The sequence below is a fragment of the Periophthalmus magnuspinnatus genome, chromosome 13 (assembly GCF_009829125.3).
Source record: "Periophthalmus magnuspinnatus isolate fPerMag1 chromosome 13, fPerMag1.2.pri, whole genome shotgun sequence".
Classification (NCBI taxonomy): Eukaryota; Metazoa; Chordata; class Actinopteri; order Gobiiformes; family Gobiidae; genus Periophthalmus; species Periophthalmus magnuspinnatus.
The window spans coordinates 16,009,840-16,031,558 of record NC_047138.1 but is presented as its reverse complement, the minus strand read 5'-3'; the positions used below and the strand labels follow the sequence as shown (position 1 = coordinate 16,031,558).

Genomic DNA, 21,719 nt, shown 5'->3' with positions numbered 1-21,719 from the left:
ATAATTCAGGCAATTTTAAAATATGCTATGCATTTTTCTCACAAAGATCACAGCACTAATATTCCACATTCTCCCCACCGCTCCCAGCACAACCTTTACCCTCTTGTATTTACCCATCCCTCCTCCCCTTTCATTCTCCATAACAACTTGACTATTTCTCGCCTTTCTTTGACACCCATTCGCTTTTGTTTGCATATCCTTTTCATTTCTAATTTGTCCCTAGAGGCACTAACCACACTCAAGATAATGGTGTACTAGGCCTGTGTTCTCTCCACTCCTGCCATTTTTTGTTATTTGGACCATGTTCCTCCCTCTTTTAGGCCGATTTGTACAGTCTGCTCTTTCTCAAGTGTTCTGAGGCAGGTCCATTTATCTTTTCATCTTTTCATTCCGTCTGTACTTTCGAATGGTTTAAATATTCAGACTAGAGGGATAAAGGACACACACGACACACCTTAGAGTTAAGCTGGGACACACTGGGAGAGCTGGGAATATCTTGTGTAATTTGGATAAAATACTGGTTCTTGGCACATAAGCTTAGTTTCATTAGTACATACTTTAGATCTTTTATTACACAAAATCGACTCTTGTGAGCTTTTAGCCTTGTTAGAACATTGTTACCTCATCAAAAACATTCCCGGAGTTGTGTCTTGTTTCATTCACACATGTTTGAGTAACCCTGCATTCATTCCATGCTCAAAATGCCCTTTTCCACCTTGTGATGTCATTTAGTTTTCAAGTTAACAGCTACATTTTACCTTTTCTTTAGTAGAGAAATCCCAGGGCTGAAATTATATAAATGATTCTAGTTGAGGTGTATGAAGTGTATGGACACAGTGGAGCACTTCCTGTATTACCATGTGACATCACAAGGTGATGTCATGTGGTAGAGTTTGTGTGTTAATCATGCATTAATGAAACAAAATACAACTCCAGGTATGTTTGTGATGAGAAAACAACTTCATAACATAGATCAGAAAATAGCCTAATATGGGCTTTTTAAAAGCTTACTTTCTGTCCAACAGGTTTTCTCACCTTTTGATTAAAAGAAGCAAGAGATTTTTGTCTAAAGTAGATTTGGTGAAAGTGTAAACACCAACACCACAGTTCATGATGGAAACGTTTCACCAGAAATCTTAAACTTTTTTGTACCGGTAATTGGAAATTCACCTCATATTCTTCCTTCCTTCTGAAATATCTGTGTAATCCTTCTATCTGTGTAATCCTTCAGTCATCCAGGTAGGTTCCCTAGTGGTCTATGGGTGTGTACTTGTCTATGTGGTCTTATACTTGTTCTAATAGAGCTCAAGATAATTTTAAAACTATTCAGGAAAGCTTCATTTCTCTTCTGTGAATGTGACTTTTTAGTATTGACACTTGCTCAAATTAGTATCTAGTTTTTAGATATAGTATCAATTAGGATCTGATTTTTGATACTTTTGACAATCTGAATCAGAATCTGAATCAATCTGAAATGACTGATGATTATCAGAAAGTAGGCTTCTGAACTAGAATGATTACCTTGAATCAACTTTAAATAACAAATCCAAAACAGGACATTAGTTAGTCAGAAGTTGGCAAAAGTTGCATATTAATTGAGGAAGCGAACCCATGACGTGGAGGTGCCAAGACAAGCTTCGTCAGCAGATTTCCCTGACGGGCTGAGTCTGACTTATCTGGACATAACTGGCTGAGGATTGCGTGTACGTACATGAATCTGTCAGAAGAATGCCTGCGTGTTCATGTTCTTTTTTTCTCTTTCTCCCAACTGTGTGACGTGCACAATAGCATGACTGATGCTGATATGCGGGTCCCTGTACCAAGAGCCGTGAGAACACTTTCAACCCGCGTGTATGTGTCAAAGCAACGCCGCACGAGGATCAGCCGCCATCTTGACAGATCCAAAGTTTTCTTAACCTTTATTTATCCTGGGTTTTGCTGAGCGCTGAGAAATACAGTCTTTTTATAGCGGGCTGATAAACATATTCACTCCTGGGAGCTTCTTAAATGAGCCGAAAACAGGTTTGCAAGTGCCTTCTCAGCTCCACCTGACTTGTTTTCTTTCACCCTCGGCACTCTGGGAGGAAAAAAAAAACTCTAGCAACTCGCACCAAGTACGTCAACAAGTCTATTCCCACTCCTGTTTTTCTTGTTAAAATATATACTTCTTTCTTGGAGTTATCTGGTGACCTTTCCTATCTGGAGGCCACTGTTGCTTGGAGCAGCATGACATTTCAAGCCAGGTCTTGAGCGCATAGTGCCAGCATGGACTTGCTGCGTGTCTCTCTCCCTCCATCACTGGATTGGCTAACACAATCAGAGCGCACATACTCATTGCACTTAATTTAACCGCTGGAATTTTATTTTCTAAGGCCCACGAACCAATCTGGGAGGGAAGATGGGATGGGACTTTGAAAGATCAGTTCGAAGAGCTGTTCAAAGGACCATTGCACCAGTGTTTCCCACAGGTTTTACCAAGACTATGGTGGCAATTCATATTTGAATCATTTTAATAAAATTTAGGTATAAATGTCACCTATTGCCACTGCTGATAAAAAAGAACTGATTACAGATTGAACATGGTTACGTAAATCTGTCTGTTTAAAGGGCCTGTATCTGATTTTATGTATTTGTGGAAAATGTATCATTGTATAAGCAACTCTTGAGGTCAATATAAGTCAGCTGTATACTGTCTGCGTCTGACTATACGGTGATTTATTGCCCAAGAAATAGGATGTGCAGTTAGTGCTAGTTGTTAGCATTACTGTGATGGCAAAACTCAGCTCTGGCCTCTGAAAGTTATGAAAAGAATTTATAAACTCATTGTGATGAATAATTAAGATCCTCAAAATGCATAGGGTAAGTGAGGAATAACTTGCAAACTAAATTAGTTCTGTTTTTCACATTTTCAAGACAGTAAAAATCGGGTAAGCTACAGCGCCTCTAAGACAATACTACAATGTAACCTATCATTTGTCAAATTTTTTCAGCTTATTTTTAGACTATAGGTGTAAAAATAGACAATTGGGGACCACCATAGTCTTCTCTATCAGTGGGAAACACTGTTATCCATTTAAAAAAAAAAAGAAAATTAATGACTCATCAATCATAAACAGCCTACAAATAGTTTCACATGATTCTTTATCTGTTTGAGAAAGCCAGACTGACCCGAGCGAGTATAACCGGGGTTGACTGCTATCAAGTCTGTCCCCGTGTCACAAATGGGCATATTACTGGCAGCGGCATGTTTGCCTGTGTCACCGTAGCGTGGCAGGAACACACTGTTTGTACTCCAACACCCTGCCAGTCACAGGTGAATCCCATGCTTTCTCTTTCAGACAGAACACAAACAGACCAGGAACACACTGTTAGTCCAGGAATCGAACTTGGCACTTGCCTCCTGCGTAGTGCACAATCTGTGTCTTTCCATGGGGCACAGCTGATTTATACCGGGGCACGTGCCCCAGTATAAATCAAAGGAGTTACAGGGAGTGCTCTCGGGCAAAGGTGAAATAATTTACTGAGCTTGTGTGCCACTCCTATTTGCAATTTGTTTTTCATATCTTTTGTCATTTTGGGTAAGCCAACATATAGTATGTAAATGCATGCATTCAAATCATACTTCTTTAGGCTCAGAATGAGAACATAAGCAAATAGTTGAAGGAATAAGTCATTAGGGATGGCTGATGCATTGGTTCCAAAATCACCTGTGATATCAAAGGGTGTTTCCAGATATTGGTATATGGTTAGATATTGGAAAATTTGCAGATATTTAGCACTGATAGTTTTTCTAAGATGGCCCGGGCACTGAGTGCCCAGATGTCAATCCTAATTTGTCCTCAGTGCATCAGATTTTCATTTTTGATACAGACGATGTGATGCAGAAGAACAATTAGGTAAAGCTACAACATGTTAAGTCAGGAAGCATGCAGCTAATGGCAGCGTCATCAATGTTAGCAATAGCAATACAGCATACAACAAAATGTTACTTCAGCAATTAGGTTGTTTTTTTTTTACAAAACAAGAAGTTAATGATGGGCTTTGGCTTTTCGGTAACCTGATGACCAGCTGATCGCCTCGCTTCTTCTCATGCAGTCAAATAAAATTTCACTTCCTCTTCCAGTCATGCCGTCACATAATGCCTTAGCAAAGCCCGCCCTGAGCTAGCATCTATATAATTAGCTTTGCCCAGAAGATGATTCGGCAGTAATTATCACCTCCTGAGTGAAACTGCCAGTGTGAGCGCACAACCCCAGTGACCGGCACCACATGCAAATGAATACAGAGAGTGTAGCATGAGGTTTCACTTCTCCAAGCTGTTTGCACAAGCTAGCAAGTTGTTAGTCAGGACTAGCAAGTCACCACATTCACACATTCCTGCACACCTAACATGAAAAAATAGACAAACACTGTGAAGTTGTGACCGGCCCGAAACAACACACACTTTCAATTCACAAATTATCATAGATTGACCTTTAACCCCAGAACCAATTAGTTTTCCCCCAAAAAATCAATGGGGCCATTAAGAGTGGAAGACTGTGTGCGTGTTTTCACTATGTGTGCTAATCCCCGAGCACATATAGTCCGAGCGCAGGGCTGCTGTCTGCTCCTCATGTCGGTAGCGTGCCAGAGCCATGCCCACATTCATGCAAGGGCTATGTCTGACCCAGAAAGGATTTGCCAGAGGCCGTATGGCGCAGTGGAGCAGTGGAGCAGAGACACTGATGTGCAGAGAGGGGATTTGACCCATGATGCCCAGACTGTGTGGGGTTAAGAGAGGATATACTACTACAACCTCTTATTTTTACACACATTTAGCAGGTTCTTTGCTGTTTTTTTTTTTGTTTTTTTTCTTTTTTAAATTTCCTTTGGTGTCAATAAAGCCAGTTGATATCATGAGAAGTTTCTGTTCTGTAAAATAATGATTAATAAGAAAGATATTCCGAAGTTCTTCCATATTTCAATTGTGGAAATACCAATAAAAACTAATTTTCAAATGACTACAGCTGTACTTTCTATTGGGTTTATAGGCCTATATTCACAACTAGCATAGAGGCTAAAAATTTACAAAGTCATTGTGATATCTTGGTATCATTTTCGTAGCTACAAAAGTGAACCAAAGATTTTGGTTGTCGGTGTCAGTAACTGTTAGGACTGTATTCCATATTTTCAAATATAAAAATCATAAGTAAAGTAGAGAAGCACAGTATTATTGAATGCAGATACAAAATTAACTTGGCTGTTCATATCCAAAATGAGTCATTGAGCAAGCAGTCAGAATCTTGGTCATCTTCCTCCTTGAGTCTTGGGTCATTTACATTTGAATCAAGCTACACATGAGGCGCAGTAACTAATAGAAAAATAAGCCTGGTAACAACAGGGTTGCCATGCCATGGCCACAGGAAGTCTGTCCCAGTGAATTATTTAGATTTTTTTTGTCTTATCATTTATTTGCTCTCCTCTAGGGGCCGTGTCTTCTCTCTTGATTTCGGGGCGATGCGAGTGTGCGACCTGGAATTTGACCGCGTCCGACGGCTGACCACACCCCCTGGCACCACAAATCCTGCCCCCTCTCCCAACTGTCACACCACGTGGAAGTACTACTGTAGAGACAACTTTGGCTGGAGGGAATACTCCGAGGTAAGAGAGTGTGACATACAAAGTAACTGTGCTCGCCAATCAATCTCGTCGTCTGGCAAAGATCAATTCAGACAGACACGCTCTGAAATTCACAGCTGTGCCCTCCCTGTGGCAAATTACTTTACCCTTGGCCTATTATTGGCTCTGCTTTGAAGAGTGTTTTGTATTTTAAATAAAAAAGACAAAATTGAAGGCATTTTTCACTGGACCCTCAGAACTTCCCATGCAATCTGCTTATCCACACCACAAAATAAAAAAATGCTTTACACTGTACTAAATTATATCCATATTTTAATTAGTTCGCATTTGCATTGTCTTTTTTGTTCCAGCCTGTAGTGAAGCTCATCGAGGAAGCTAGCGCCAGGGGTCTAAAGGAGGTGCGCTTCATCACGCTCCAAAACCAGTACATCCTCAACATCCGGGAGGGCTTCCAGCAGAACGCCGTGTTTGGCTTCAGGAGGCAAATCAAGAAGCGACCTATGTACATGTCCTCGGTGGTCCTCACTCCACACCTGCAGTACGTATCCCCAACACACATAACAATGTCCCTGGCAAAAGGTGTTACCGGGAACATCTCCAGGGGTGAGACGATAAGCCTCCTGTTTTTTAGAGTGCCATTAAAACCACATTCTGTTATGGAACATTTGTATTAGTGATGGAAGCTATTAGAAAAACAACTCTTTATTGTTGCTCTACTGTGGTTTCTTGACATTTGCAAAGAGCTTGATGTCATATTTACAGGTGCAGGAAGAAAAGGGCTAAGTAGGCTTTTTGTAACAGATACACAGTCTGCTTTTCTATTGATGTATTGTATGTTACAGCTAAACATAGAAACATTTGTGTTTGATTATGTGACCAAAGGTGATACCAAAGTGTATCACTGTTACTGGACACATATTCTCTAGGGATGCAACTAACGATTGTTTTGGTAATAGATTAATATGGCAACCATTCTTTCGATTAATTGTTGTTGATTATGAAAGTCCCGTGAATATGAGATAAAGCTAAGGAGATGCCACTATAAAGAACATGTTCGTAAATTATATACAGCAAAGTTGGTAGTTTGTTAAAAACACATTTCCTGTGTCAATTTGGGGTCACAAAATCTCTTCTCTAAGCACATTGCATGTTTTGTGTATAGTCTAGAAAATTTTTAATACATACATACTGACTATTTCAATAATCGATGAGTTACTTATTTCAGCGCTAATACAATCATTGTGTCCTTGCAGAAAACCCTTATACAAGTGATTGTAAAAGGCATTTGCAAGTGTAGTTATGATGTATCACTATTAATGTCTTACTAACACCAATTTTAAAAGTGCTGCCGTATGCTAGTTTGATGCTAGGCAAGCTAACTTCCATTGTTGGATCATAAGCTTCCATTTCTCAGATAATAATAGTCTAGACCAATCCATTGTGCTAGACAGGAGATATTGTTGAATTGGAGGACATTGAAAGAACAAAATGCCAAAATTCCTCATCAAACAACAAAGATGGGGTCCAGTACATTTTGATAATGGGCATAATGTGATTCTATTAGCGGGGATATGTCGAATCCAGAACTTTGTGGAATGGAATGTGTTTTTACTTGGCTAAAGCGCAGATGGAAATTTAGATAATGAGGAGAGCAAGAACAGATGAGGTCGAGGAAGACAACTGTGCAACAACAACATGCACCTAATCCAGATTCATGGCTTGTTATTATTTGCACTGATAACATAATTCTCCAATAGGAAATAGATTGCATTCACATTACGTCACAATATTCATGCATCTTTAGTTTAAAATTGAACAGGAGGACAGGTGAGAATTCTATGGTGGAATTTGCTTTTGTTGATTTGGTTTATGGACTTGGTTGACTTGGTAATTTAAATACTTTGTTTCACTATACAGTTGTCACTTCCGGGCCCAACCAGAAACTTCACATCTGATTTCTAGTTTTGTTTTTGTTCCTCATTCATGAAACAAGAGACAGCCACCTTTCGAAAAAATATCATTAACCACAGATTGTATCAGATATGTAAATAATCTCATAATTGATTGGATTACATCTAAGTGCCAGTCAATGCTAATACTATCGTAGACAAGCTTCTTACCTCAGCATTGTACAATTATTGTCACGCTTAAAACCTTTTAACAACTCCAATCCGTTTTAAATATGAGATATCCTGTCGCTAAAGAAAAATAAATTAAAAAAAATATTCAATCAACTGATGCACCTTGGACCGGGAATTTCCATCATATGGCGGTGCCATTATTCAACCCCAAAGATGCGATTGTTGTCAGCTGAGAGGATCATAAGATTAATATGGCAAGTTTGTGGAGCAAATCACAAGATTTGTGGATCATACAAAAAAAAAACAACAATCTCCCATAGACCCCTGCCCTCCATCTGTAACTATGACATAATCCGAATCTAGAACGTGACCATAGCCTATTGTTCTAACACTTTTAGATACATAAGTGAGGGCAGCAGATTGAAACCTAGCAGAGCTATCTGAGTCTATTTTCAACATCTTGTCATATCTTCAACCATTCTTTTGGAACGCAGCGTCCTAACAAGCCCCGGCAGTCCCCGAAGTCCCCAAAACGGAGCGCCAGACATGGGAGGAAAGGGATCCGATTAGGGCCAGTACTGGGAGATCAGAGAAAGTGCGAGACAGAGAGAGGGAGCGAGAGACAGAGAGAGTGGTCTAAAATGGTTTCCAGACTGGCCCCACAACAAAGGAGACGTGAGAGGAGAGGGAGAGGAGTGTGAAACGCCACTATGGGGAGCTGGGGTCTGGAATGAGGAATGCGATCCTGGGACTTTTCCATCTGTTTGTTGTGTGTCAGCGTAATCGCACTGTACGCAGTAATAATCCCACAGCACAAGGGGCAGAATAACTGGGACACCGAAAATCAGGGTTGAAACAGGTAAAGATGTACAGTGATATAGTCACTCGCCTATGAGTAACTTGATTACTTATTACTATTATGCATTATGAGTCTGTCTACGTCTCCAAAGCTCAAAATGCTCTGTTCCTTCTTATGATGTCATGAAGCAGTAGTTTTCTTTAACTTGTCCTTTAAAGCTACCATCTGTACATTTGTTAAATTTTTTTAAATTTTTTTTTAACCAATAGATGTGGAATCTGTTCACCTTTGCTCTCCTGCTTTTCTTCTGTCAAACCACACTAGCTGGCAGCAGTGTAGATGACATCTAGCACTCTAATTACACATTATTGTAAGATGATGTTAATTATGAATTTCGGGGCTTCTTTACTTGCATGTTCTGTAGGGTAAATAATTTGTTAAATGTTTTGTGTTCTCATCTTTACACACTGAAAGGACTAATAATGAGAGATTCTATAATAAATGCCTTTGTTTTGGTTGCTGTCCTTTTTGACATCACATATGTACGACAGTGATGTAAACAGTTTAACAAAGTGAATAACAACAACATGTATATCAGCATGTCAGGTTAGCTAGAGCATGCTATCCTGCTATCTATTATCTAAAAGATTAGTCATGACATTTTACAAGCCATTGTGATTTGGATGTCAAACTAATGGCCCATCAAATGCATCTCGAAATGGGAACCAGTCTGACCAGTGGAAGTATGAGCCTCAGATAATATGTTAATGCAATTTTAAAATGTTTTTCGTGCTCCAGGGGAATCCATACATCTCCATTATAATGTATCTCTTGTAGTTTTAGGCAGGGCTACTATCAAAGCAGGTTAGCTTAACAAGGAGAAATGGCCTACTTAGATTCTCCCAAATGCTTTTAGGCTCAGTGCTGTTTGTTTTATTCCAATGTCATCAGAGGGAATGTGTGTCAGGCCATTGTCCCATGTGTGTTTGTGCATGTGTGTGTACGTGTGTGGGCGTGTTTGAGGAACAGTCTGTGCCCATCCCAGAGGCTGCTGAGGTCATTAGTTTGATTGGCAATCTGCTGTCCATCCCATCTCCTAATGTTTATTATAAGTGCCCTTTCTCTTTTCTCTTTCAATATCCTCTCATCTATACTGCATATAGTAAACTATATGCAGTATATATATGCAGAAAGTATGAAGGTTCATCTTGGTGATACCTATTTTAGTCCAGGTTTGGAACTGGTTTAGACTTGTAGACCTGGCATAGATGGCTTGTGGTTCTGTTTTATATATCTGGTTTAGTTCCGGTTCGGACAATGGTTAAACCTAGCATAGACAAGGTTTAATTCTAGTTTAGAGATGGTTTATTTCACATTAAGTCCTAGTTTAGACCTTTAGTCCTGGATTAGTCCTGTTTAAGACAGGATCAAATTCTGGTTTAGATATGATTTATTCTTGCCTTGTTAATTTAAGTTTGGACAAGGATTTAGTTCTGGTTTACTCCTTGTTAATAGTAATACTGCTAATTCAAATCTAAACTAAAAGAGTGTTCACACAGCTTTAGTCCTGTAGGCTTAGTTTGATCCTGTACTAGCCCCGATTTATTCCAGTCCCGGTTTAGTCCCAGTTTTCATGTATTGGCGGTTATTTATCACATTCGGAGACACAAATCAGTATACACTTAAATTCTGGAGAAATGCCTCCCTGCTGGGGACAAAAAACAGGAGTTAAAAAAGGTTAAGTTTATGTCTTAACTTAAGGAATGGGCAGGTAATGACTATGGTTAAGGTTAGAATCAGTCTCCAGGAAATACAATTCAATGAAATGTCCCCATTGAAGCATAGAACCCGACAATTGTGTGTGCAAGTGTGAACACAGCTTGTAGACTTGGTTTGTTTTGGTTCAGATCTTGTTTTAGGCTCGTGATCTGAAGAACTGGCTTAATCCTGGCTCAGTCCTTACCTGGAAAACCACTATGATCCACTCTTCTGTAACCTCCATGGTGCTTAGACTATATTCCCCCCTCTTATCCCTCCGCCCTCCCTCTCCCCCTTTCCCCTCCCACCCTCTCCCCTTGCTCCCTCCCTCTCTACCCATCCCCCCCTCCACCCACCCCACCCCCCCTCCCCTCGCTGCCTGTCCCTTTCATTTCACACTTGTTTTCTGCCACCGTGTCTCAGAATCTCCGGGGGACCAGAGCCATCGATCGAGGCCTCATCCACACCAGATAAGAGGCGCAGACATGGAGATATGACAAACTGTTGCAGCGATCACTCCTTGACAACCCCACACTACCCCCCCCCCCCCCCCCCCCCCCCCCCCCCCCCCCCCGTTCTGATAGGGCTAACCATATTTACACCCAGTCACCGATAACATGACAGCCAAATATGGTTATCCACAAATGGCATGCAACGCAATGCTTTTCTCGACACATCTGTGACAGCTCGGCAATTGGTGCTGTATTCTTTCTCTCCTCTCTCCTGTTGTGATGTTTGGTGTGTGGATTTCATTTTCACACCATCCTGCTGTTTGGATGGGGCTCTGACGGCTCCTGCAGAGTTTCACCGCTTCACCGCGCTCACACGGTGGCGAGTTTGTGGGATATGATTCGGAGCGTAGGCGTCGACTTCACACAGTGTTTTATTTTAGTGTTCAGTTCAAATGTGAAAGGCCAGATATGATGAGTTCAATGTGATAATGTTATTTGTGCTTAAGTTTGGATTTGTGTAGTTTTGAACTGGTTGGTGTTGGGTCACAAGGCTTGAAGAAGTTTGGCTGGGGCTATATTTATTTACATTATTTTAGTAATTTAAAGGTGGCACAAAATTTCTCTTTCTCCATTGAGCTAAGCATGGGGAGCATGTAATGTGACCAGGTCAAGTTGCAGGTCAGATCTGTGGAGAGGCGACTCCTGCCACAGAAAGAATGCATAATTTAGCAATAAAAACATGGAATTGACTAAATGCTAGATAGATAAGTTACTAGATAAGTACTAGGTAACATAGCAGGAAAATGAATATCATCATCATGGAGATAAGGAGAAGGCAGACCCCCTTTCAAAAATGTTACATATTGGATCTTTAAGGAAAAACACAATTTCAGTAACAGAAACATTAGAGTTCCATATTATTCTTCATGTAAACATTTGACTAGTGTGAAGTGTGCTTCCGTATTGATACTTATTCAAATTAGTATCTAGTTTTGGTATTTGTGTACTTCCTTACTAACAACGCTACCATATATAAACATGTAAAACCTTCATTCTGTCTCTTGTCTGTGCAGGACCCTGGGAGGCCTATCTCTCTCCTCTTCATCCTCCTCCACCTCCTCCGCAGACCTCTCCTCACCACAGCCGCTCTCCCCCACCTCCACCTCCCCGCCCAGCCTCTTCCCTGAGACCTGGCTGCCCATGAGCTCTAGCCAGGACTTCCTGCAAGTACCCGTGTCCCGGGAGGACCGCAGCTACCGCACCGTCTACAGCCTCTTCCACAAGACCGTGTCCGAGACCAAGTTCCGGATCATCAAGATCCTCCGTGTGCAGAACCCCTTCCTCTGGGAAAAGTACAAGAGGTGAGCCAGATAACACATTATGAAGTGTGATATACTGCTGAAGAAAACAATGATAAACGATAACATTGAAACTAGATGATCTCACTGACACAATAACCGTAAAGTAGGTTCATCCTATTTAACTCCTTTATAAATGCATGACCTGTAGTTAGTTTGTATCTATAATAGGGTTGTCAAAAGTCAAAAGTTAGATGCAAAGCTAATATCAAAATTAGATGCTTCCTTGAGCAAGTATTGATACAAAAAATTCTGTATCAGAACAAGTATAAGACCACATGGACTAGTATACGCCCATGGACCACTATGGAACCTACCTGGACGACTGATGGATTACACAGATAGAAGGCCAGAGGGAAAATACTACGATTTAACTCACATGCTATTGTCTAAAGAAAGAGTGTTTTTATTATTTATTTTTTTATCACCATCGTGAATTAGTATTGTGCCTATTTCTTAGTATTGTAATTGAGTTGTGACATCACTATGCTGTGTGTCAAGTTATTTATTGAACCCTCCACATCTCAAATCTTGTCGTCGTACGGAAAAGTAAAAGAAAATCCCATTTGGAAAAATGAAAAAGCACCCATGATAAACATTTACCGGTAAAAATTATTGTTCCATTTATTGAGTGATAAGTCGATAAAGCATCTATCATGACAGTCCTATGGCGCTACTTGGAAATGTGTACTTCCAGTTTCTGTAAATATTTATTGGCTTGCAGGTTTTGTGTTTTGCATTTTTTGGCTTAACATCTGATTTCGATTCAACTTTGTGTGGTATTAGTTGCACAGATATTATTTTTCATTTTGCCAAACTGTTGATGTTTTGAGAATGAATAGTTTGTTTGGAGATTCTGGACGACTTCTTCTCTCAACCACATGAGGGTTACGTACTAACGAAGGAACACGTTGTGCCTTCATGATTTACAAATCATACTTATACTTGAGTGTGACAAATATTATTTTGAAGTAACATCAGTAAATCATTTGGCTTCTTGGCTCATCATGAGCAGCTTAAATGATAAATGACAAAAACATCATGTTGATATTAAGATGAGATTTCCATTTGATGTACCTTACTATAATTTACCCCTACAAATTTTATTAATTTTTTTACATTTATTTAATTACCACTTTTACTCCTACTTAGAGGTGGGGAACATGAAAAATGTTATGTAATACTGTGGAACAGTCTACGCAAAGCAGTACTACCATAGAGACAAGCAAATCAAGGACCCTCCTGCAGAAAAGTTCCATAGTGCAGCTTTAAGCTAAATGTATGTAAAGTCTTCTGTAAAATTCTGTATTACGTAAAACTCTTGAGTATTATTTTTGGATACTACTCTACCAACTCTGATGATCTGCTTATGTTATTGGTTTATTCCGAACCCTTCCCGATTCCATCTTTAGTTTAGTTTATTTGTTTTTGAATTTCGATCCGCGCTATGTTTCTGGCCTCATTTAGCAAAGTTATCATTATTGTACACACTTCAGAACGCCAAATAACAAACTCTGTACTGTTTATCCACCTTCATCCGGTCCACATTCAAATCTTTGGCTTGCACTTTCCACCTCTGAATACTTTCATATCCAGATTTCTGTCAGTCATAGGGAACACATAAACTCAGCTGGATGGGAGAGAACAATTTGTTAAAGGTTCTATATTACACAAAATTTACTCTTGAGCTTTTAGTCATGCTAATGTTGTTACCTCATCAAAAAGGTTCCCAGAGGTGTGTTTTGTTTCTTTCACACATGTTTGTGTAATCCTGGTTTATTAGTCTGTCTATGTTGCCAAAGCTCAAAATGCTCTGTTCCACCTTGTGACCTTGTGATGTCATGAAGTGGTAGTTTTCAAGTTAATGGCTACCTTTTACCTTTATTTCAGTAGAGACTGGCAGTTCCAGGACTGAAATTATCCAAGTGATTATAGTGAAGGTGTATGGAGTTTAAAAACACAGTGGAGCATTTATTTTATTACCATATGACATCACAAGGTGGAACAGAGTGGTTTCAATTTGAGAGAAGAACTCAAGGTTTGTGTGTTAAACATGTGTGTGTGAAACAAAACACAACTCCAGGTATGTTTTTGATGAGAAAACATTGTAACATGGCACCCGGACGAGTGCTAGCTAGTTTTGTCATGGGGGAAGTGAGGGCTGAGAAGTAGGCCAGGCGCGGCAGCTGTGTGGGGCTTCGTGAGAAACGCTCGAGGTGGTTGAAGATGTGTGCGGGTGGGGCCAGATCTGGTGGTGCCAGTGTTTTGTCATGTAGGGCTGCGGTGGAAGCAGGACCCGTAGCATCACCTGGAACGGATATCACAGTTCACCCGGATAGTTTCAATATGACTACAGTGTGGTTGTGAACAGATGTTAGAGATGCTGTTATGTTGTGTGTTTGAGTCACAATAGAGCATTTTTGTATATCTACTATAAATAGAAGTATTTACTTACTTTGTATACTCATCTTAAAGGGACAGTGTGAAAGATTTTGATTTAAAAAAATTACGTCATATCTGGGGACACAGATGGGTCAAGTTTATGTAAACACGTTCAAATCAAACTTAGCTTTCACTGGTAGAAATTATAATGTTGATTTATTCTTCATTACAGAAACATTGGACATGATGATGGCCAAGTTGTTTTCTTATAATTTGGTGTTTTTGTCTCAAGACGATTATGCAATCAGAAAGCAAAATGAGCATCACATTCAATGCTGAAATCCAGTTGGTTTAAACCCAAAAGCACTGTCTCAGTATATAGATAGGTCACTGATCAGATCAGAAAATGAGCAGGTTATGGTACAGTTTACACCACGCAAATCTGAAAACTATATAGAAACCCAAAGACAAATGTTTCAGTGGGCATTATTTTATGTGGAAATCTATACATCAGTGTGTAAGAAAAAAAAAGTGAGAAATCTTTGAGTATACAATTCCACATTTTAGTCTATGCATGAAAGTAGACAATAAAGAAAACATTAGTGTAGTTAGGACATGTTTTTCAGCTGAAACCAATGTGAACAGGGCCAACTGATACAAAACCTAAAATTGCCTGTAGTGTCTCTTTCTCCTTTTAAAGAAAATGTTAACTGCAATTTTAAAACAAATACCCCTGGAGACTGAATGTTTGAGCTATAATGAGCTGTAGTGTTGTAGTTTTTCGTGTAGTTGGATTATTGCAAGATTATGGACCATGTCACCTATTCAGATTCTGACCTGACTTTATTCCTACATTTCTTATCACGATAAAGGGGCATAAGAATATTTATACTCACTAGGTCTGAACGATTTGGGAACAAATATTTAAATGCACTTTCTTTGAAGTTTTGCAAATGCATTTAGATTTGTGATCTATGTTTTAATAATACGATGCTCTTCAAAGTTCACATTTTAAATTCTACAATAATTGACAAGACTGAAATATGAACTGACAATAAATGCATAAATCACATTTCAGAACATGTTTGTATGAATCTTAACTATAGGGACTATTTTGTTATTGTAGAGGAAATTATTTACTTCAAAAACTGCTGTCTTTACCATCTGCTCACTGCATTCATTCAAATTGCGATTAATCTTGCAGCTCTAGTACTCAGCATTATATACATTGGTATATTATACTATCTGAAAAGCCATATTACTGTAACCAGTTCGTGCGTAGCGTCAGCTGGTTATGGGCTTGTAGTAAAGGTTACACATGTACAGTGCAAGCTCGGGGTGGGCGCTCGTGTGGGTGCGTGCGGTGCCAGTCAGGCAGAGGTCACAAGGGGTCACAGCTCGGTCACAGCCATCTGCCCTCATGCTCCATTGATCCACTCACACGAGGAGGGCTGCGTGTGTCTGCATCGCTCAAGGAAAGGATTACAACTACTACAGTAAACAATGTACCGCTATATACAGTACTATGCGTGTAGTGGTAGACGTGCTTTGAACAACTGCATTTTTTATTTTATTTTTTATTTACTCTCTGTGAAAGTTGTAATCAGTGTCTTTTCTATTTAGTTTTAGTTCAGAGACTGTAACAGGACAATTTAGCTAAGAAGTCAATGCCATAAACCCACTGCTATGAGTAAAATCTATATTATGTTTAATTGGCAGAAGCTAGATACATAAAGTTGCATTGGCTACACTATAAAAAAGCTGACATTTCAGTGATGCTAAAAGTTAGAGAGCCACTGCTTTAGAAAGTAAACTGTTTATAGAGTCTATCTATAGAGCTCCTAAATTGCAAAACGTCCCTGAAGGTGCTGTACCCTTAAAAGTGTGAAAAAGAGAACTAGGCCATTTTAAACCATTCCCAAAGTTACTCCTCACTTTCTTAACACATTCCTAGCATCCTATATATTCACCACAATGAGTTTATGAGCACATTTCACAACTAAGAGAGGCCAGAGTGGAATTTTGCCATCACAATGAAGCTAACAAAAACTAGCATGCTAACAGAGCACCAACATTAGGCATACTTCCTAGTTCTAGGAGGATAAAAGCACTTTATTAGATGCAGAAAGTTCACAGCTGTCTCATTTTGACCCTTAGACCTGCTTTTACAATACAGCTGTACTGGGGCAAAATGGATTTTACTTAGTTACATGAAAGGTAATTTGATAATTACCTTTGATATTTTAATATCAAATTTTAATTTGAATATTTTTAAAACCAAAAGAACAGATAGAAGAGTAGAAGTATTGTAGACTAATCACATCTCTATAATTACTCCCACACTGACTTGCTTTCAAAGGCATTTACCCCATATTAAATGCTCTCTCTCTCTTTGCCCCCACAGGAAGAAGGAGTACATGTTGCGGCGCATGTCTGAGGTGGACAAACTGCTGAGCGAGCGGCACCTGTTCCATGGCACCTCGGCGGATGTGGTGGAGGGCATCTGTAAGCACAACTTTGACCCGCGCGTGTGTGGTAAACATGCTACAATGTTCGGACAGGGCTCCTACTTCGCCCGCAAGGCCGTCTACTCCCACAACTTCTCCAAGCGCTCACCCAAAGGAGTCCACTGCATGTTCCTGGCCAAAGTCCTCACTGGCAGGTATGGACTTGCGGTTCAAAACAAGCATTGTAGACAGTGTTCATTTTGGGTAAGGCTAAAATGGTTTGTAGTCATTGGCAAACTGTTAAAATATAGAGTAGCCTTCTGAAGTACCTTTTGGACCAGTGGAAAAGCTTTGTGGTCTTGCATTTAAAGGTATTTAAGGTAGTATTTGTGTGTAGTGTAGTGAGTCCTCAAAAAAGAGTAGATGTGTTAAAATCAAATCTTATTTTACTTATAGCAATTGTAATGATTTATTCACATTTGCATATTTTATACATATGTAAAAGTTTTGTGGGTTTACATTTTATGCTTTGGCTCTCAAGCTGACTGTCCTATATATCGGGCTTTATTTGAACACTTTAGTCCAAAGAGGTTACTGCAAAAATGTGACTACTCTGGTCTCTTATACAGTTTGTAGTAAAATAAGGTCAAGGATGAGTTTGTACTAAATGCAAATTTGATAATTTGGAGAAAATTACAAAACAATTCTCCCTACACTTTGACCCAAAACATCGGCAGAGCTTATCGGCCATCAGTTTCTCTGGATTCAAAACAATCTGTATTGGCATCGGCCATAAAAAAAAATCTGTAGAATGAGCTCCTCAATTTGGGTTGCCAGACTAGGATTAAAAACAGTAGGATCTGGTGCATCCTCAGTATTTTTCGGCTAATGTCAATCCAGGCTCTGTTGTGGTTGTAGTCCCCTTTTTCAACCATTGTAGGCTAAGAGCATGTTTTTTAATAAATTAACTAATAAATATTGCTCAGTGTATTTATATACTGCCATTTAAATATTAAACATAGCTATTGTGATTTGGAGCTGTTCAAAATAACTTAAAAGCAATAAAACACACCATTCAGATTCCTTGGTGCGAACAATTATATTCAATCTAAAGTTGTTATTGTCAGATGTGAACTGGAAAGTACCATCACTTGAGTCCAAAAGGCCGCGTGTGTCCTCTTCCCTCTAGGATCTGTGTGTTTGGCTCCGTTTATCTCAACCACCTTCTATCCAATGCACAATGTCTGTCTTTGTCTGACCCCAACGTTTCCTACTTACCGCGAACCCATTTCCAATTCGATTTTCACAATACATCAATGTCTATTACTCCGGAGGTGCTTTTCCATAAACCATCCCTCACTCATTCAATGCAAGGCAAATGCAGAGGAAAACATGTAAAACAACTCATTTGGCTGCACCCATCACTGGCGGAGGGATACACAAGGCCGAACTGCACCTGGATCTCATCTGTGCCAGTGTGCAGACTGAGACATTCAAACCAGACCTGAAGAAGATGTCTGCTCTCCCTTCTCAACCAGATCTGGCACACACGTCTCTGCCCGCTGTTCTGCCTTAGGGGGAAAAAAAAACAAAAAAAAACTCCATTATTTATGACTCTGGAAAAGAGGAACAAAGGATGATGGATTACAGGTTTCCGAGTCTGGACTTAAATATTTTAGAAATGCAAAAAACAAACTTGGAACAATGCAATGGGTGTTTTATGTTGTTTACTTTAGGCATGTGAGTTCCCAGAATAGTAGCAGTTGTCAGTTGTGGTGAAAAGTGACTGGATGGCTTTAGATGTTGGGTATTGTGCTATACAAGTTAAACTCCAAAATCAAAGATCTGGATTCTTTGACAAAATGTTTGATTTCTTTTACTTTTAATAGTACTGGCTAGCGTTTGATTTGGATACTAAGGAATAGACATAATACTAAATACCAATTCCAATACCACAATGATACTAAAAATGTATTTGGACAGTAGAATGTGATTTTCAACATTAAATAATAGTACTTTTTTTTCTTTCATCATGTGGTCTTAAAGCAGTGCAATCCTTCAGTCATCCAAGTAGGTTCCATAGTGGTCCAAGAGCACATACTAGTCTGTGAGGTCTTATTCTGATACGGCTCATTCTAAAGCTATTCCTGAAAGGTTCATTTCTGTCCTGTTGATGTGACTTTTATTAGTATTTATACATGTCCAAATAAGTGTCTAGTTTTGATTTAGTATCGATTAGTATCTGATTTTCAATACTTTTGACAACCTTAGTACTGACAGCAGTACATCAGTATTTAGACCAAATTTACAGTAATGACCAAATGGAAAAAAATAAGGATGGAAAAAAAAATACAAAGATGGTAAAGACTTAATAGAATGATTCAGGCTTAGTAACAACTTAATTAAGGGGCAGGGTATTATTAAGTTATTAGTAAGCCTGAATCATTTAACTGTTTGTCCATTAAGTTATTATTGCATTACTGTATTAATTCTATTATTAGTTAGTGTTAATTAGTGTTAACAAAATCAAAATAGTGTGAGGAGAGAAAAGGGGCGCTTATTTGTCTGGACATATGAGGAGCAATGCGATTGGTCTAACAGGAATCCACACTTCAAACCCCGCCCCTGCAGCCAGAGCCAGGTGTGTAATGTAATGTGTAATCTGGCTGTAATCAGGGCAGTCCCGTGTGTCATCACCAACTACTGGAAACTGCAGTGGCCATTGGAGGCTACACACAAACACCGTTTTTGCCAGTTTTTTTTGACGAGAAAGCCTCAAAATGACCTAGCTTGCACAAAAATTGCCAAAAAATGACTAGGAACAGTAGATAATCCTATAAAAACACCATATACAGTACACGTTCAGTACTGAAAAAAGTGGATTCAGTACTTAGTTCTTCATTGAAATAGAACTTAATTATGAAAGGAAAGTAAAAAACCTAATGATTTTGTTTTAATTTTCTGTGTTTGTGCAGGTTTACAGTAGGAAACCCCTCCATGCGACGCCCCCCTCCCATCAACCCCCGCGACCCCTCCAGTGACCTGTATGACTCGTGCGTGGACAACTGGGTGGACCCTCAGATCTACGTCATCTTCAACGACGACCAGAGCTACCCCTACTTCATCATCCATTACGAGGAAGTACCCACCACCGTCTCCGTTTGATCGCACCTATAGCTCTTCATTTTGGACTGTTAAGAGTGCCAATAACTGCTCAACTAAAAATAAAAAAAATCATACTTTTTCTCAATCGATTTTTGAATGGATTGATCTATCTCTGATTCAAATCGAACTTCACCAACGGAATACTTGAAATGCTTTGAAAGTCTTGGAGAAGCTCGCAAATGGAACACATCTGTCGAAATCGGGATCCAACGCGACTGGACCGCATCAAGGAGGAGCCGACCGGTGCAAACCAGATTGAACTGGAAACAACTGGACTCTAAACAGACTATACCTACCACGAGACTAGCGTTCGGACATTGGACACAAAAAGCACTCGCCAACCTCTCTTGAATCCTCTCGACTTGGTACTTTTGGACTCTTTGACTCCCAAGTCTCTGCACTGCTGTAGACAGTAGCATCTTGCCAGTACTGTGAATGAACAAGTGGTTGTATTACTCCGAGGAAGCGACAAGCAACCGATTAGTGGCTTCCAACTTTTCGAGAAACCCTTTTGTTGTTGTTTTTTTTCTTACAAGTGTTTACCCATGGCCCTTATATTTTGTGCTGCGTGTTTGAATCTTCTTTAGTGGACATGATTCTTGTGGCCTGACTAAGATGAGCTGATAGGTTCGTTTGCATGCCTTGGCTCGCCCTCCTTCTTGGGGTCGTTGAGGGGGTCGGACACTGGCACCGCGCTGCTGCTGCGGCGTGGTGCACCCAAGTGGAGACTGTGGTTCTATTGAGACAAACTGTACAGATGTTCTCTTTGTTTATATTTGAGCTGTGTGCCTTTTGTTCATAAAAATGTTTATTTATGTGAAATGTAAACATTGATTAAATAAAAAATCCAAAAGAGAAAGTGACCAAATGGCTCGCATGTGCTTTATCCAAATAACGTTAACAGGCTGTGATTTCTGCGAGCGGTTCTGTTTATGTAATTACTTCATCCCATTGGGTTTGTGTTTGAGAGGGAACACAGAGACCTCTCCCTTGTTCCTCTACGTCTGGCACACCCCGTACACTCCTCCTCCTCCACTTTTCACTCCCCCTTTTCTCTGTATCTCTGCGTTCTCTCTTTTCGTGCCCCTTATTCTCTCTCTTTCTGATCTCTCTTCTATCTTTAACCCCCTTTTCTGTTCTCTCTGTGCTATTCCCCTCCATTCTCTCCTCTGTTCTGTTAACCACTGCTGCCCAGTCCTCTCCTCTTTTCTATTCATTTTCGCTGTTTTCTCCTCTACTCTTTCCCTCTGTTCTCTCACTTCTCTCCATTCTCTCCCCCTAGTTATCTCTCGCTCTGCTTTCTCCATCCCTCTTGTCTTCTTTCTCCCCCTCTGTCCATCCCTCTCTTCTCTCCTCCCTCTGTTCAGTATAGAGTCTTACATGAGCTCCGTGCCTAATGCGCTCCAGAGGCAGGCCTGGATTGCAGACCTGAGACAGACTGCACCTCAGCACCACACTGACCCCCAGCACCAACTAAATCCCGATGTCTTTTTCTATTGATTTCTTTCAGTCAGATAGTTCAAAGACTATAACATTGATCACAATTCCAAAGTAGCTACGGTTCACTCAAATTGTACAGCAATATATCAGTTTAAGCTACAGGGTATTGTGCAAATCAAAGAGGATTTCTGGTCTCCAGTTTTAAACATAGATTTACT

General features: G+C 39.8%; 1 protein-coding gene across 1 annotated transcript in view; it reads left to right on the top strand.

The window, feature by feature from the left end:
- tiparp (TCDD-inducible poly(ADP-ribose) polymerase) overlaps nucleotides 1–20,929 on the top strand; it is a 29,445-nt gene extending 8,516 nt beyond the window's left edge. Inside the window, exons 3-7 of the mRNA XM_033976824.2 lie at nucleotides 5,466–5,640; nucleotides 5,970–6,157; nucleotides 11,783–12,070; nucleotides 16,854–17,111; nucleotides 19,872–20,929. Coding sequence (XP_033832715.1) covers nucleotides 5,466–5,640; nucleotides 5,970–6,157; nucleotides 11,783–12,070; nucleotides 16,854–17,111; nucleotides 19,872–20,061 — 1,099 coding nt within the window. The 3' untranslated portion in view covers nucleotides 20,062–20,929. The remainder of the gene's footprint in view (nucleotides 1–5,465; nucleotides 5,641–5,969; nucleotides 6,158–11,782; nucleotides 12,071–16,853; nucleotides 17,112–19,871) is intronic.
- The last annotated feature ends 790 nt before the right edge of the window (nucleotides 20,930–21,719 follow it).